General features: G+C 36.5%; 1 protein-coding gene across 1 annotated transcript; it reads right to left on the reverse strand.

The window, feature by feature from the left end:
• Positions 1 to 400: 400 nt before the first annotated feature.
• mrps16 (mitochondrial ribosomal protein S16) lies at positions 401 to 14,602 on the reverse strand. Its single transcript, XM_088337136.1, has 4 exons — positions 14,456 to 14,602; positions 14,301 to 14,339; positions 2,209 to 2,475; positions 401 to 627 (listed from the first exon to the last, which is right to left on the reverse strand). Exons 2-4 carry the CDS (start codon positions 14,311 to 14,313, stop codon positions 518 to 520), a joined length of 390 nt encoding a protein of 129 aa, XP_088193262.1. The 5' UTR covers positions 14,314 to 14,339; positions 14,456 to 14,602; the 3' UTR covers positions 401 to 517.
• Positions 14,603 to 16,690: the final 2,088 nt, after the last annotated feature.

Below are 16,690 nucleotides of genomic sequence, written 5' to 3' on the forward strand. Positions count from 1 at the left end.
GTATGAACATTTATTCTTCTTTTCTATTAATAGTATTTTTTCTTCTTTATTTTTCCTTCTGTTATTTATGAGTGTGTCAAGTGTATATATTTTGTGTTGATGTAAGATGGTGGAATCAAACCTCTGTCAAAATTGGTGTGAGAAATAAAAAGTTAAAAAAAGAAATAATTCATTCCACGCAAATTATTCATCCATCCATTATATGCACCACTTATCCTCAGTAGGGTCACGGGGGTGCTGGAGCCCATCGCAGCTATCTTCAGGCAGTGGGCAGGGGACACCCTGAACTCATTTGCTCATTCACACCTAGGGACCATTTGAACCTGACCTGCATGCTCTTGGAATGTGGGAGGAAACCCACGCAGGCACAGGGAGAAAATGCAGACTCCACACAAGAAGCTTTGATCCACGCAAATGATTTCCATTTTAATTCCCATGATTGGTTTACCAAGTATGTCAAGCATGAGTCTAAAATAACACACAGTGTACAAAAACGGTCTCAGCGCCTTCTTCACTTTTACGCCGCTACAGTCTTTCCAGGTTCTGCTTCCGTTTGGGTCTCCTGAGCTCGCCGACGCTCCGCCGCGGTCACCGTCATGGGATGGAGGGGGAAGAAGCCCGCCAAACCTGCAAAACACAAATGCAGACGTTTAGGAACGTCTTGGAGACAGATTCGTCCTCCATACTGATATTAGTTGATAGGCGGAGCAAGGTACAGAAGTTTCACTCTCGATCCAGTTCTGGAGGTGGGCAAACTACGGCCCGTCTGGCTTTTTAATCCGGCCCTCCAGATGAAAATGGTTACAATACAATAAAAATGTATGTAATAGTAAATGAAGTATATTATATTGTGCAGAAGTCTGGGGCAATAATTACAAAACATGCAATTAGAACCATACACAGGGTAGGATATTGAGATCATACTAATATTTTATTCCTGCAGCCCAAATTATTAAAATCGGATGATTTAGTAGAAATTTTCAATGCACAACTGCTATTCAAGGTCAACAAAAACATAGGGCCAGAAAACATCCCAAAATTATTTATTCAGAAAGAGGAAAATTATAACTTAAGGGGCTGTCGTAAATTCATAATCCCAAAGGTGAGAACCACCAGGAAAAGTCTGTGTGCGTCTGTTTGTGGAGTCAAACTTTGGAACAATTTACAAGACGGGACCAAACAATGTCCAACTATTCACTTGTTCAAATTTAAATACAAAAAAACCTTCCTGGCAGAATACAGAGATGAAGAAAATCAGGTATGAGTGATATAAGAGATTGGGAATAGTGCGTCTAGAACTATGGTTAACTTTGTCGTTATTGTTGCTATTGTTACATCATAACTGTTATTATCAATATTATTACTATTGTTATTATCATTGGTGTATTTAATAGGGAAGATGAAGGGGTAGGAAAAATAAGCATCTGCTTCTTACTACCCCTTTTCGAACATGTTATGAAACATTATTTTGTTGTTGAGTTATTGTTTTTGTTGTTTTTATTTTAATGCTCGCAATAAAGTTTTCATTCATTCAAGTACTACTGATAAACAAAAATATGTTTTTTGGGTGCCAACTGTGTCCCAATTATCCCTTTTGTGTGTAGAACAAAAATACTACCAAATTGCAATAAATCAAAATAATATCAAATTTGGTGCTTAATAACAGGGACCTCATATTTTATTCTGATTTCATTCTGTAAAGAAAAAAACCCTAGAAACACTTACCGTATTATGAGGCGCACGTAAAAGCCTTCCATTTTTTCAAAAGCTGACTATGCGCCTTTGAATATAGTGGGCCTTATATACGGATATTGGGTTGCAACTGGCTTTAATTGTGATAGTTTCCAAACTAATTTGATGAAACTAATCTATTTAGTAGGAAATATTACATGTAGCTGTCTGAATGTATATCTATTCATAAAATAATTGGATCTGTCTCCAAGATCGGCCCCTCGACCGCATTTTTTTAACCAATGCTGACCACGACTCCAAATATTTGCCCACCAGCGATAATCGAAGTGCTAAGCAGCTTAGTATTTTTTTACTTTTTATTCGGAGAATAGTCCAGACGTTTTTTTTGTTTATGACTTTCCAGTAAATGATATATTTTTACATTTAGGCACCGCAGCTTTTTTGGTTGCAAACTAAACCGACCGATCATTAGAGAAGGGAAAACTTTGAGGAACCCTGAAGTAAATGAAGACGAACCGAGAAGTTTGGCCACTGGCTTGGTGGGGTGGGCACCGCAGCCAATCCAGTACTTGATGCGATCCGAGTTGAAGCTGACCAGCTTCTCGTTGTAGACGTTTGGCAGCGGGTCATACGTGCCCAGTTGCTCTATGTACTTGCCGTCCCTCGCTCGCTTGTTGAACGCGGCCACGATGCGGTAGAAAGGTCTGTTGGCTTGCTTGTGACCCGCCAGAGCCATGCGGATGGCCACGTAACCCCCGTGGTAGCGCTTTAAGAGATGCGATGCTGCAAGAGGAGATTCATTTTTAGTCTTTTGAGAGAACAAAATGATAAAAACATATATCACAAACTGGCTCAGTGTCAAGTCTAATCGTTTTTATTTAATTGTGTATTTCTCTGTCTTCTATGTTACAAATAATCCTGATGTGCTTGACTTATATTACAACTCGTTTTCTGCTTTGTAACTATTTTTGAACCGAAGGATATGACGTCGTTTGTCATTACTACGCATGTGCGAACTTTCAAACGTAAACGTATGTGTGACGTCATCGATACTTTCTGCGCATGCGCACGTTTTTTTATAAAAGCCGGTTGCACCACGTGAACTGTGTGAGACGCTAAAACTTTTTTGAATTCGTCTACCACTGCGCAGTTAATAAATTCTAAAACTACATTTTGCCTCTCTTATTGATCACTTGGGGTTAACCTACGAAAATATTAACCCTAACATTTTTGATGCCGAGACCCGGATGATACGTAGTATTTTGAAGTTGAAAACGAAAAAAAAAAAACCAATCCAGTTTACCACGTGGTCTAGAACAAAGGAAACTTTTTTTCTCGAGATCAACTTCAAACTCAGCGGCATCGTCAACGAACCAGGATGAAGTGGTCGGTAAGAGATGCATTTTAATATAAAATTTGGAATAATTTTAAGAACGAAGCCATTTTTATAGAAAGATAAAATAGAATATGACCCAGAAGAGCGATCGTAGTGTTAGACGGGCGCCATATGTGGGCTTTTGAGAAGCCATTACAAACCTTAGCTAAGTAAATACCCATAAGGCATCAGAATAAAATACGAAGTATTTTAAATACTCAAACTTTTTGTTTGAGACGGGTGGATGATTGCCTCGGGACGGGAAATGTCAATGCTAACCCATGTTTGGGACGATATGGAAAAAAGAGAAAAAATAAAAATGTTAAAAAAAAAAAAATACGGAGGAGGGGTACAGAAAACGACCCTCCAACTTTTTTCCATGGTCGCTTTGTCGGGAAACAAAGGACCAGATCCCTCTGTGGTCATATAAAATAAAGTTTAAGTAAACTGCATGGCTTAATTAAAAAGTGTACACGGTTTAAAATTAAATTAATTTTTTTGTGTGGGCCCACTCTGTCTTGTCAAATGTTTTATGTTTGTTCAATGTGTAAATGTTTGTAGTCTTTCCTGTATTCTTTTTTTTCTTGTTTTATGTTTGTTTGTACTGTTTTTTTAATCAGCCCACGTAACTGAAAAGAAAGAAAAATAGGAAAATACGAAGAAAAGTGCCGCAAACGAGAAAGCGCGCGCATTTTCAAAAGGGAAACGGAAGCGCACATTGCAACGAGAGAAACGTTATTTTTTAACAGTAAGACCGTTTAAAATATGTTGTTTTTGGGTGGAACCGATAGAACATTGCGTTAGGAATCGAAAACGTTCGTTTTTTGGGAAATCGGCGTTTGGCGCTAACGGTGTACAACATAACGCCTGCGGGCCTAAGGGGTTCCAAAAAATATTTTTTTTTCGGTCCGAAATTTTTTTTTTGTTTTTTCAATTGGAAAACGATAAATTTAGGTGTGCTAAGTTTAGAAAACTTATGTTTGAGTTATTTTAGATGCGTTAAAAGAAGTTAATGCCAGAATAACACTTACCAAAGATACAATAACAAAAATAAAGATAGAATATTCCGGTTTTCAGTTCTAAATTAGAAAATTAAGGACTGTAAAGACGGGGGAAGTTATTGCCAAATTAATACAAAACTAAAAAAAAAAAAATTTTTTTTATTCGATGAATTTTTTCTTTTTATAAAACCAGGGTTGTTGTATTTTTGTTTTTCTCTTTTTAGTTAAAGGAAGAAAATGGGTCAGACCAATAGAGATAAAAGGTGTTTTGTACAAAATTATCGAAATAGAGCGAATAATTATTTTCAATGAATATGGAGAGAAAATTCATTGAGGGGAATAAAAATGATAAAATGACTCGTAGATCAATACACGTCATTTTTATCATTTAGGCTGGTAACCTGAAAAGGGTGTTAGAAAGGGCAGAAGAAAAAAGTGTTATGTAGGGAATGTATTGTTGGCAAAGCATGTAAGGAAGTTGTTAGATGGGGCGGCAGTGGCTCAGGAGGTAGAGGACTCGTCTTGGGATCAAGAGATCGCAGTTCGAATCCTGGCTCCTCCGTGTTACATGTCGAAATGTACTTGGGTAAGACACTGAACCCCTAGTACCCCCAATAAGCAGGTTAGCGCCTTTCATGGCTGCACGGCCGCTATTGGGAAATGTGAAGCACAATGTAAAGCGCTTTGGGAAGTCTTGACTTTAAAAGCGCTATATAAATGCATTTCATTTCATTAGATGGACAGTAAAAGTTCGAAGTTCTGAAGAAAGGTTTTAAAGGAAGTAGGCACGAAGATCAGATTGAAGGCTGAATTAGTTCACGAAAGGATGGAGACACAAGATGTGGACTGATCAGAGCGAGAAAAAAAGAAAGGATATTGCAAGTAGATAAGAGTTGGTAAAAGGAAGTGAAAAAAAAAAGGGTAAAGAAAGTGAATCGTTAAGGAAAAGAGCAAGTGGAATACAAGTAAGAGAAAGAAGGAATGTAAAAGGGAAAAGTTATTTAAAGAAAAAAAATAATTCGCTGAAAATTGGATATGAAAAACTTGAGACAAAAGTATGAAAAACATCACATTAGTGTTTTTGGAGTTCCTCATAGTCTTGAAAAACACTATATATATGCAAACCATTTATAATAAGAATATACCTTTACCGATATAGTTAGAAATGGGTTAACATATTGTGACTGACAATGAAAATTGGCATTACAATCCATCTACAAAGTAAGGTAAAGGAGCAGAGAAGGTAAGGTTATAGTTATAATTGATACAATATTTGCACAAAAAATTAATTGCATGTAAGACGTTACATGCAATTGAGGTTTGTGTAATATGCATTTGGTGAATAGTCATCATAATTTAAAGTTGTCAGCATTGTGCAAAACATGTGACAGTATTATTATAGATAAGCTATACAAATTAACGGAAAATATTTGAAGGATGAAAATCTATTTGAAGGCAAATGAACATAGATATGCTATCGAACACTACACTATTTCGTTGCCATAATGGGAATTATTATAGACTAGAATATTGTTGGGGAACTATCGTGAAAACACTGCAAAGTATCTAAGGTAAAGTTTGATTTTACAGTAAAAGTGTTGCACTAACAATGTTTTGAGTTCTAGAAGTTTGGTTCTTGTCTCATTTGGACTCAACAACTCGCTGAGGAGAAAATGGGAGGAAGAGCGATCAGCGAAAGGTAGCACTATTAACGATGATGAAGATATTACATGTGATGAGCAATGGTAAGTGAAAAATTTTTATGATATTAAAGGAATATGTCATCAATAAAGGTGTTACAGGTGAGAACCAGAAAAGTTTTGTGTTCATATTCGGCCGGTATGAACCATAACTATGACGCGTAGATCTCATCCCATCAGCTACACCGCTTGTCCTCAATGGGGTATCAAGAATGTTGGAGTCCATCACAGCGACCGTCGAGCAGCGATTGGAGGGCACCCTGAACTGGTTGCAAGCCAATTGCAGGGCACACAAAGATAGACAATTCACTAGCTTATTCACACGTAGGGAAGCTTTGGACCAGCCAGTCCACATGAAATGCATGTTTTTGAATGAGGTAAGTAATCCGGATAGCCGGACTGAAATAATGAGATCATGCAGGCTCCACACCAGAGCCCTGTGGCTGACTTGGAACACACACACCTGTTCCCAGGTCCTTAGTAATGCAGCACACGTGCTGGCCAATGCGCCACCGTGCTACACACACATATATTATATATATATGAAACAATTTTAATACTGAACTATCAATAATGATAATATAATAGGGATTTTGAATTCCCTGTACTAGCTTGTTAAAAGATTTATAGATCTTGGGAGAGATCTAATAACCCTGAAATTTAGTGATACGAAGATCGAACTTATGAATCGGTGACAACAGGGGTCAGCAATAAATGATTGGTGAAAAATTAATGCCATTGATTGCGAAAAACTAATGGAATGGTAGCTGTACGTACGTAGTGTGGTTGCACAGCAGCTTTTTATTGGTCGGGACAAAATCGGGCTTGTTGATTGGCTCGCGTTTTGCCTCAAGCACGTACGTCGTGGATGAACATACGCACACGTTGTACACCACTACTACTACGCTGTATTGATTGTAATCTTCGCACGGTTATGGGACCGAAGGAAAAAAAAATGGTTAGATTAGATTAGAGGGATCAGTTTGTTCGGCCATATTGACACGGCTAGTATGCCATTAAATTACTAATTAATGGCTAGAAATCCAATAAATACCCATTAATTGGCCTTGCCGAAAAAGAAAAAAAAAAACCAAAAAATTAATTTTAATTTTTTCGCACTTGGATATTGATTTTTTTCCAAAAATCAATTGCTGATGACCCCTGGGTGACAAATATAGTAGATATCTGCGTATTCTTTCAGTTTTGATCATCGAACTATTAATTTATTTTCTGCATTTGTTGATGGTAATTGTAAATAACAGGCTTGTCTTCTTTTTTTTCCACTTTTCTGCTTTCTGTGCTCTCTTTAACATCTTAGTAGTACATAATTGGTGACATCAATCATCAAACCAAATGAGCCGTAAAAGCAAGCTCTCTTTGATGCATTGAACAAGGAAAAAAGCCGTTTGTCTAATAAAAAGACTGACCTTCGCGCGACAAGAATTACCAACAACAATGACGTAATCTCGAAGCGATGAGATCTCGTTAGCTAAGATCGGCGTGCAGAGAAATAAAACTCGTATAACAAAAACTCGTACAGAAAATAACAAAATAACGATTAGGTTTTAATGCGATAAATCTTTGTTAAAGAGTAACTAAATGATAATGACAATTTAAGGGAAAAGGTTGCGTCCCCAGCATAAATGACGTGGGGAAATGAAAACAATGAGTGTTTAATACAAGATAACTATACAGAATAGTTTAAAAAGAATATTTGAGTAACCGAACTAATCACTTTTTGTTGAAGATGCGAATAGCAAAGGGTAATAACTTTAAGACATGTAGTTTTGCTCCTGATAAAGCAGGGACGAAAAAAACAATGAAGATGACTGAAAAAAAAAAAACGTCCATAATTTTAGTGTTCATCTTCTCGTTCGTAAATGGACAAATTCAAAAGAGGCGTAATATGTAGAGGTTATTTCCTTAGTTATTCTCGTATTCAATAATAGATTACTCTGAATAGGTCATTTGAACCATTTCAAATAATCAAAATTTTGAAAGTTTGAAAATGACGACAAATTAACACAAAAAAGAATTGGAGACTAGAAATCATAACGTAGCTGAAGCTATTTCAGTCACTGAATCTATTTTTTTTCTTTTAAACAGGAAAAAGAGAAACAAGTAGCAATAGTTGGACCATATCGTTAATTTGTTTAGCTTTAATCACCTCGAAAGGATACTTAGAACGAAGACTAGTGCGTAGAAACGAAGATTGTTGCGCAAAATAAAAGATAATGAATAAACAAAATAGATACACTCAACAAGATAATTCATAAGGGACAAGTATGTATGGCTCTATATTGGATCAATAACAAAAGATTGATTATGATTACAGAGAGAACAAAATACAATTAGAAAACTTATGACATTAAGTTCGATTTGGCATTTTTGAGAAATTTTTTTTTTTCAGATCTTTTGAGATTTTTGATATTTAGTGTGAGAATTTGGAATTTTGACAAATTTAGCCCAAAGGAAATTGGGAGGACAATTGATTACACACTGAATTTTTTTAGAATGAGTATTACAATTGACAAATGTGTAACAAATGCTGACTTTTGGTTAAGTTAAAAGGAAACGGTTTCTATGGAAGAGCATTTTTAGAACACAATGAGAAACTGATCAATTTTGAAGAGGATAACGGATTAGTTGATTTCGAGACAATTCGGGCTAAATTAAGAATAATTGCATGGGAAATAAATGGATAGAAATTAATTAAACCAAGATAATGTCTACGAGTACTTAAATTTAGAGAAAAATTTAAGACATTGAATAATGCGGCCAATTTATTAAAAAATCCCACTACATAAGCACAATGGAATTAACGAGACTCTTAAGTGTCTGAATTCCACCAAAAGACTCTTTTTGAAAGTCCATTTACTCTTCAAAGGACATACCACCCTGTCAAAAAGAAATCATGGACAAAAATCATTTGCTGAAAGAGCCAAAGACATCAGTCATGCATTATCTGCGCCGCTTATCAACAGCGAGGCCAAGGGAGTGAGATGGAGCACATCCCAACTACGCTCAACAACGACATCATGGGAGTGTTGGGGGCACATCCCAGCTGCTTTTCAGACAGCTAACAGGAGATTCCTGCAGTCGTTGCCAGTGGAACTGACAGAAAAGTCAATAAAGTCATTTTGTGTTTGACATGGACACATTTTTGAAAAACTATTTTTGATGGGCCAAAAGCAACATTCAACTGGTGAATGAAATGTGGAATAAGCAAATCAAAAGACTGAAAGACAACAACATTCAAGAACACGTCTGCTTGAAGTTTTATAGAGTCTTGTTAATACAAAGTGTAAATGTATTTGAGGAAGATTGATAAATTAATCTTGCAAATTTATAAATTTGTCTGATTTCACTACTATTCAAAGATTGTGAACTTAGGTTTTAACTCAGGGGGGAAGAATTGAGAAAAAATAAGTTAAAACCTCGTTTTTTCCGAAATTGATGAAAAATTGTCTTCTGAATATGCTCTCCATATAACGTTTTTTTGAGATTCAAATTACAAAATTTGGATGGATAGAAAATTTTTCCAGAAGAAATGTTGTAATATAACGAATTTACAATGTTTATCAAATTGATCAACAAAAATCGATTTAAATAACTATTCACCATTAGAAAATCGCCCACATTGAGAATATTTTGGGATGGTATTTTTCATTTTGGGCAAAATCATTCACTTTGAGTGTGAATTACCTGCTTTCTTTGCAAAATACTGTTATTTTGAACCAATTTACTTACTGAAAAGATAATACATAGGTTATGATTTTTACAAAAGGCAAAACAAAGAGTGAATCATAACAATAAAAACGTCTTTTCTTGGGTTAAATTGATAATTTAACAATCTATCCTGGTCATCTGCCTCGAGGGGAATGGCCAACAGCAAAATAACACATTGAAAATCAAAAGAAAATGCAAATAAAAGGTGCATACAAATTTTTTTCTCAAATGTGATCAATCTACAAAAGAGAACACTCAAATCAAGGTAAATGATTCTGACAAGGATGATGGTTAGACTGATTCAGTGACTAGATTTAGTGAAAAAGCAAAATTTGAAATTTAGACCTGACAATTTAAAAAATAAATTGTTTATCTTCGAGTTAGCATTTTGGGATAGAACGCTCAAAATGGATAGGGCATCTTATAGTGGGGATTTTGATTTCACTTAAAATAAATATAAAGACAACTTGAGAAAATATACAAATCTATAAATGAATTTTTTTTAATTAGCTTTGAGCCATGAAGTCTCAAGAGGGGGGGGGAAGAAATAAGAATAGTACATTCTATTAATAAAAAATTTTTTAATTAAGTCCTGACTATCCTTTTTCCTATCTATAGCTTTCCCGGAATATTCAGTTCTATGATATTCATTATGCTTCTCTCATCCATACAGGGGATGGTGACCCCTGCTGAACAGATGACTGAGTTCTGTCTGCCCAGGGAGCTTCGAACCTAACTTTTCTTCCCAAGGGCAGCTGTCAGGACTCTGGGGAGTGTTCCAGCACTCGCGCCATCAACTGTGTCTCCACACACGTCCGCCTCGACGCAGGAGGCTGTTGTCATCTCAGGGAAGAAGCTAACTTGCCAGATCCGAAAAGAGGAGCAATCCAATGTGGACAACTGGATGGTGTCATCTCATCTACAAGCGACACATCATCACGCCAGGAGGTCATCACCATGACGACGGAACTCTGAGGACCCGGCGCTCAAAGGACAGAGAAAATGCCCCCCGTGCCAAAGCCCCCCTCGGGTCCCATCCCCCTTCACAGACCCCTCCAAGCAGGGTCCACTCGAGCGCCTGAGCCAGCAGGCCTTCGTCATCGAGTTCTTCAACGATAACCCTCACCAAACCGGAGCGACGCAAAGGTGGTGATCGCCCGGCGTCTATTCATGGCCATGTGGCCCCGACCCAGCAGGTCACCGTGCCGCTCAAAGGCCCCGGGGGCCATGGAGTCATCCAGAGATCCAGTTCTCTAAAATGGGAACATGCTGGTGCTGAGACCTCTCGCTCAACTTCAGCCATCTATGTTCGTCATTTCGGCAGTGTAGGAAAGAAGTCCTACCGTTAAAGACCATATACATTTTGCTAGTAATAAAAGGCGTGGGGATCATTACGGTGCCCATGCTCATGAAAAACTGCATCAAAAGCTGCCAATAGTGCCCTAATCTATTCTTCCGAAAGAATAGGCATTAGATTCTACAATGATATCTAGAGAAATGGTCGTAAAAGTACCAAAATGAGAATTCTAACATCTAAGGGAGGAAATAAGATAAGGTTCAATTTCTTCTTGCGTAACGTTGAAAATTTTGGACTTTGCGGACTGCTTTGTTTTATTGGTATCAATTCCCATACACCAAATTTAAATGGACTTAGACAGCATTGTCTAAAAGAACTTATCCCTACCAACAAAGGGAAACCTCTCTATTGCACACGCGAAGATCTGAGTGGGTAAGCTAATCGAGTCCCGCTCACCAAGTCATTCAGGCCCTGTGAAGACCAACGCACAGGCAGGGTTTTTTGTTTTGTGTTTTTTGTATTATGGTTTTTGTTCGTTTTATCTGTGATTCTTATAGTTAACTATCGCGCATTACTACAACGTTTTCTAGCATAAGAAACACTCGACCTCACGAAAATGAGGTGGGAGGAGGGGAATTTTTCTCCTTTACGAAGGTTTTTCGCCCCTCCACGAAACTACTAACCTGTTGTTTTTCTTAATGATGTGTTAACTTGAAAATCTATGGTATTATCACTGATATCCTTCGAAATCCACAACAGGGGGGAAATGTCAAGTCTAATCGTTTTTATTTAATTGTGTATTTCTCTGTCTTCTATGTTACAAATAATCCTGATGTGCTTGACTTATATTACAACTCGTTTTCTGCTTTGTAACTATTTTTGAACCGAAGGATATGACGTCGTTTGTCATTACTACGCATGTGCGAACTTTCAAACGTAAACGTATGTGTGACGTCATCGATACTTTCTGCGCATGCGCACGTTTTTTTATAAAAGCCGGTTGCACCACGTGAACTGTGTGAGACGCTAAAACTTTTTTGAATTCGTCTACCACTGCGCAGTTAATAAATTCTAAAACTACATTTTGCCTCTCTTATTGATCACTTGGGGTTAACCTACGAAAATATTAACCCTAACACTCAGAGACAGTTTCTTCCCCAGGGCATCACCATCTTCAACAAGCGCGCAAAAATGGAAATATAAATGGACTCCGGCGCTTCATCACTTTTGCTGCTGCGGGACCGTAGTGCTGCCTTTAACACTGTGCACCATAATATCTTACTAGACCGGTTGGAAAAATGGATTGGTCTCTCAGGATCTGTCCTTTTATGGTTCAGATTCTACCTCTCAGATAGGACGCACAGTGTTAAATATGGTGGAATGACATCTGAGCCCTTTAGTGTTACCTGTGGTGATCCGCTGGGTTCAGTACTTGGCCCCCTTCTTTTCAGCATTTACATGTTTCCATTATTCGCAAGTACATTATCAGTTTCCATTGCTAAGCAGATGACACTCAACTATATCTTCCGATGGAGGAATCTGCCTCACTAAACTGTGGAAATCCGGAGGCCTGCCTCATTGAGATGAAAGAATGGATGTCACTCAACTTCTTGCGCCTTACCTCTGAAAATACCTAAATGTTAGTTATTGGTCCATCTAAATGCCGTGACTTGTTCTCAAAAACAGCTCTGAACATTGACAAACGATTATCACCCAGAGTGACTCAGTCAAAAATTTAAGTGTCATGTTTGACCTCAATCTGTCCTTTCAAACACAAGTTCAGAAAATTACTAGAACAGCTTTTATTCCATCTTCGCAACATTGCTAAAATTCGCCCCATTAGAAGATGGCTGCGCCCTGATAAATGTCACATTACTTTGGACAACGCGACCAAAACAAAAGTCCAGATCACCTGAAATTTAAAAAAACTCGGGAGAATTGTTAAAGGAAAACGAAGGCTTGAATATGATGTAAAAACGTTAGATTGAAAGAAAAAAGTAATTGTTCATTTGAGTCCTGCACTGCATCGTCGTATTTCTGTAGTCGTACTTTTGTAGTATTTCTATGGTAGAATTTTTGTAATATATCTGTAGTAATACTGTAATTGTATCTACAGTATGTAGTTTTATTTTCATTTTATTTTTGCATTTTTATTTTTGAGGTTTATCAATGATAGAATCTTTGTAATATATCTAGTTTTTTTGTAATATGCGGGGGATTAGAATTCATGTATTTGTTACCCCCCCGTCTCGATGCTACAGTGTTGAAAATATTTTGGGGTTTTTCTTTTGTGCCGCAATCACCTTCAAAAAAAATAGGCTGATTTTGCAGAGGCTTTATACTTTAACAAGTTGTCACACCAGGTTTGACGTAAAACTTCAAGCTTGTTAGCGCGCCATTTTCTTTCAGATTTCCCGCAGTCTTGTTTAAGGGATCTAGTTTCATCAGTAATCCAAGGCGTGCGTCTTTTAGTCGTGATTTAAGCCGTAGCGGCGCCACGGAATCCAGGACAATAGCCAGGGTAGCATTAAACTCTTTGTAATACATTGGTTGTATTTTTGCAGTATGACTGTAGTTGTATTTTTAATGAATTGCTGTAGTATTACTGTAGGTTTTTTTTGGTAGTATTTTTGCATTTTTATTGAGATTTTTTTCATGATAGAATTTTTTTAACACATCTGGTATATTTTTGTAGTATTACCGTAGTTGTAATTTTGTAGTGTTGCTGTAATATTACTCTAGTTTTATTTTTGTCGTATTTTTGCATTTTTATTTTTTAGGAATATACCTTTATGCTTGTCTGTTTTGTTGGAAGGTGGCTTCAGCAGAGGGCACCAGCGCCCTATCGTGCAGTGCGCTATGTGTTAAATACAGATACTGTGTCGAACCAGCTATAGAGACTGCACCTTTTAACATGGTGCGCCCTATGGTCGTGAAACTACAGTAAAAACGTACGACAGAAATACAGCAGGACAGGCTGAACTCCGCATTAGCGTTGGTGCCGATATCAACTTGATAAAACTAAAAAGCACGGGTAATCTGTACGACAGAGTAACTGAAATCTTGAGGAGAGAAAGGAATATGGATTTTGTGCACGAATATAGGTAAACCTTTGGGTGAGTAACATTGCATTTTTTGAGGTTGTGAGCTATGCTTTAATTTTACCTTATATGTCTTGCAGCTGTAGCTGCATTGAATGTGTCATAGCCATACAATAGTGTTTAAGTGTTGGATTGATTCGGACGTAGCATTACTTAAGGCCTAGGTGTGAAATGCACGGTACGCTATTGTTTTTGTTGTTGTTGATGATGCATTTATTATGGTAAAAAAATTAAGGAATCGTCACCTTAAATTTGCTTTTAATTACGCCCAACTTCCGTACGATATTGGTATCCGATGGCAAAGTCTTAAAATGGGGAACCCCTTTTTGGGGAGGTCCTTCCGAGATTCTCCGTATGGATGCAAACAAAAACTGTCTTTTTGAATTATTTCGATACAACACTTACACAAATGCACCATGTCGTCTGCTGAATTCTTTGAAGACCCTTTAATGAGAAAAGAGAAAAATGCATTCAGAAGCAGTTGCATGTTTACACTGACCGCAATACGAACACTATGATCTTCCGAAATACAAATGGTCAACATTGAATGAAAACGATACCTGCGAAGTTGCACAATTCTCCCGAGTTTTTTTAAATTTCAGGTGATCTGGACTTTTGTTTTGGTCGCGTTGTCCAAAGTAATGTGACATTTATCAGGGCGCAGCCATCTTCTAAGCGGAAGTGACGTAGATATCCGGACACATCCCCCAAATTCAACCCAAGCACCCCCCAAAATTCTAGCATTTATAAAACTCTCCTTCCCTATTAAAGGAAAACGAAGGCTTGAATATGATGTAAAACGTTAGATTGAAAGAAAAAAGTAATTGTTCATTTGAGTCCTGCACTGCATCGTCGTATTTCTGTAGTCGTATTTTTGTAGTATTTCTATGGTAGAATTTTTGTAATATATCTGTAGTAATACTGTAATTGTATCTATGTAGTTTTATTTTCATTTCATTTTTGCATTTTTATTTTTGAGGTTTAGCAATGATAGAATCTTTGTAATATATCTAGTTTTTTTGTAATATTACTGTAGTTGTATTTTTTATAGTATTTCTGTAGTTGTAATCTTGTAGTATTGCTGTAGTATTCATGTAGTTTTGTTTTTGTACGATTTTTGCTTTTTTATTTTTGAGGTATTGCCAAAATATGATCTTTGTAGTATGTCTTGGGTATTGTAATATTAAAGTTGTTATATTTTTGTAGTATCACTTTAGTCGTATTTTTGTGGTATTGCTGTATCATTACTGTTGCTTTTTGGTCGTATTTTTGCATTTCTAATTTTGAGGTTTTTCCATGATAGAATCTTTGTAATATACCTGTAGTTTTTTTTCCTAATATTACTGTAGTTGTATTTTGTAGTATAGCTGTAGTATTACTGTAGTTTTATTTTTGTAGTATTTTTTGCAATTTGTAGTATATCTGTAGTATGATTGTGACATTACTGTAGTTCTATTTTTGTAGTATCACTTTAGTCGTATTTTTGTAGTATTCCTGTAGTTTTATTTTTGTATTTTTATTTTTGAGGTATTGACAATATATTATCTTTGTAGTATGTGTGTAGTATTGTAATATTAATGTAGTCATAACTTTGTAGTATTGCTGTATTTTTACTGTAGTTTATTTCTTTTGAGTATTTTTGCATTTTTATTTTTGAGGTATTTTCATAATATAATTTTTGTAGTATTGCTGTAGTTCTATTTTTATCGCAGTACTGTAGTTGTATTTTTGTAGTATTTCTGTCGTAATATTTATGTGGAAGTATTTTTGTATTACTGGATTGTTTTACTATAGTGGTATTTTTGTAGTATTTCTGTAGAAGTAGAAGGGATGGGCACCACCAACCTGTACTTCCCATAACACACCACAGGAAATGAGTGATTTCACACGCATGCTGGTTTTCATTTATCCGAGGATGAAAATGGTGAAAATTAAGAAAAGGACTAGGTCAAATACAGTCCTAACGCCAACCCAAATCCACAAAAGAGGAGTATATTCGAGCGCGTCTAAGAAAGACACATACATGCACGCGGCACACAGGCAGCTTGACAGCGGCTGCAATGATGATTTCAGCCCGAAGAAGGCGCCAACAAGTAGATTATATTTAAAGTTACGAACACCACCTTTAACCACCTGGTTGGTTAGGGCACCACTTCAAATATTTTAATGTACTGTACTATCATTTATATTTCTTGTGTTTTTCTCAGATCCTATATTTAACTTTAAATCTCTTATGTGTTAAAAAGTTACATGTTTATTCTGGTATTGTATACTCTATATTGTTGGACAATTATAATATAGTACCATAATACATTTTAAAAACTAATTGTTCATTAATTTGGTGTAATATTTTTCTAAATTATTATCGGTAATTTTTCATTTGAAAAAAAAAAACTGAAGAGCCGTTTGGGAGTCAAAAGAATTGGCTCGTTTCAGTGAGCCGAGCCAAAAAAGCCAGGTCTCTAAAAAAAGCCAAAATTGCCGTCACTATCGAACAGATTTGGAATAGCTTGTGATATGTTTTTAAGTCGGTAGATGGCGACGTTGCACAGCTAACAACGTGGCGCGGATTATCTTGACACGGAGGAACAATGTTAGTATTTTAATTTACATACGTTTAAAATAAGTACAGTTTTAAATACGACAGAGTTGGTCTTTATACTTTAAGGACATAGTAATCTTATCTGTCTAAATTGTAATACTTTTCATTGTATGTTCGTTTTTAGGCAGGAGGATGCGCTCGAGATTCGCTTTATCACATCTGTGGTGAGAACCTGAAACCCTTTCATAGGATT

This window comes from Urocampus carinirostris, chromosome 6 (assembly GCF_059441175.1).
Source record: "Urocampus carinirostris isolate Australia breed hairy pipefish chromosome 6, RoL_Ucar_1.0, whole genome shotgun sequence".
NCBI lineage: Eukaryota > Metazoa > Chordata > Actinopteri > Syngnathiformes > Syngnathidae > Urocampus > Urocampus carinirostris.

Bases quoted from the DNA above. Each gene is read 5' to 3' on its own strand.
- mrps16 (XM_088337136.1), bottom strand. The intron at 628-2,208 runs GTTCGTCTTCAT...TGTGTTTTGCAG, and splicing joins GCCAGTGGCCAAACTTCTCG to GTTTGGCGGGCTTCTTCCCC.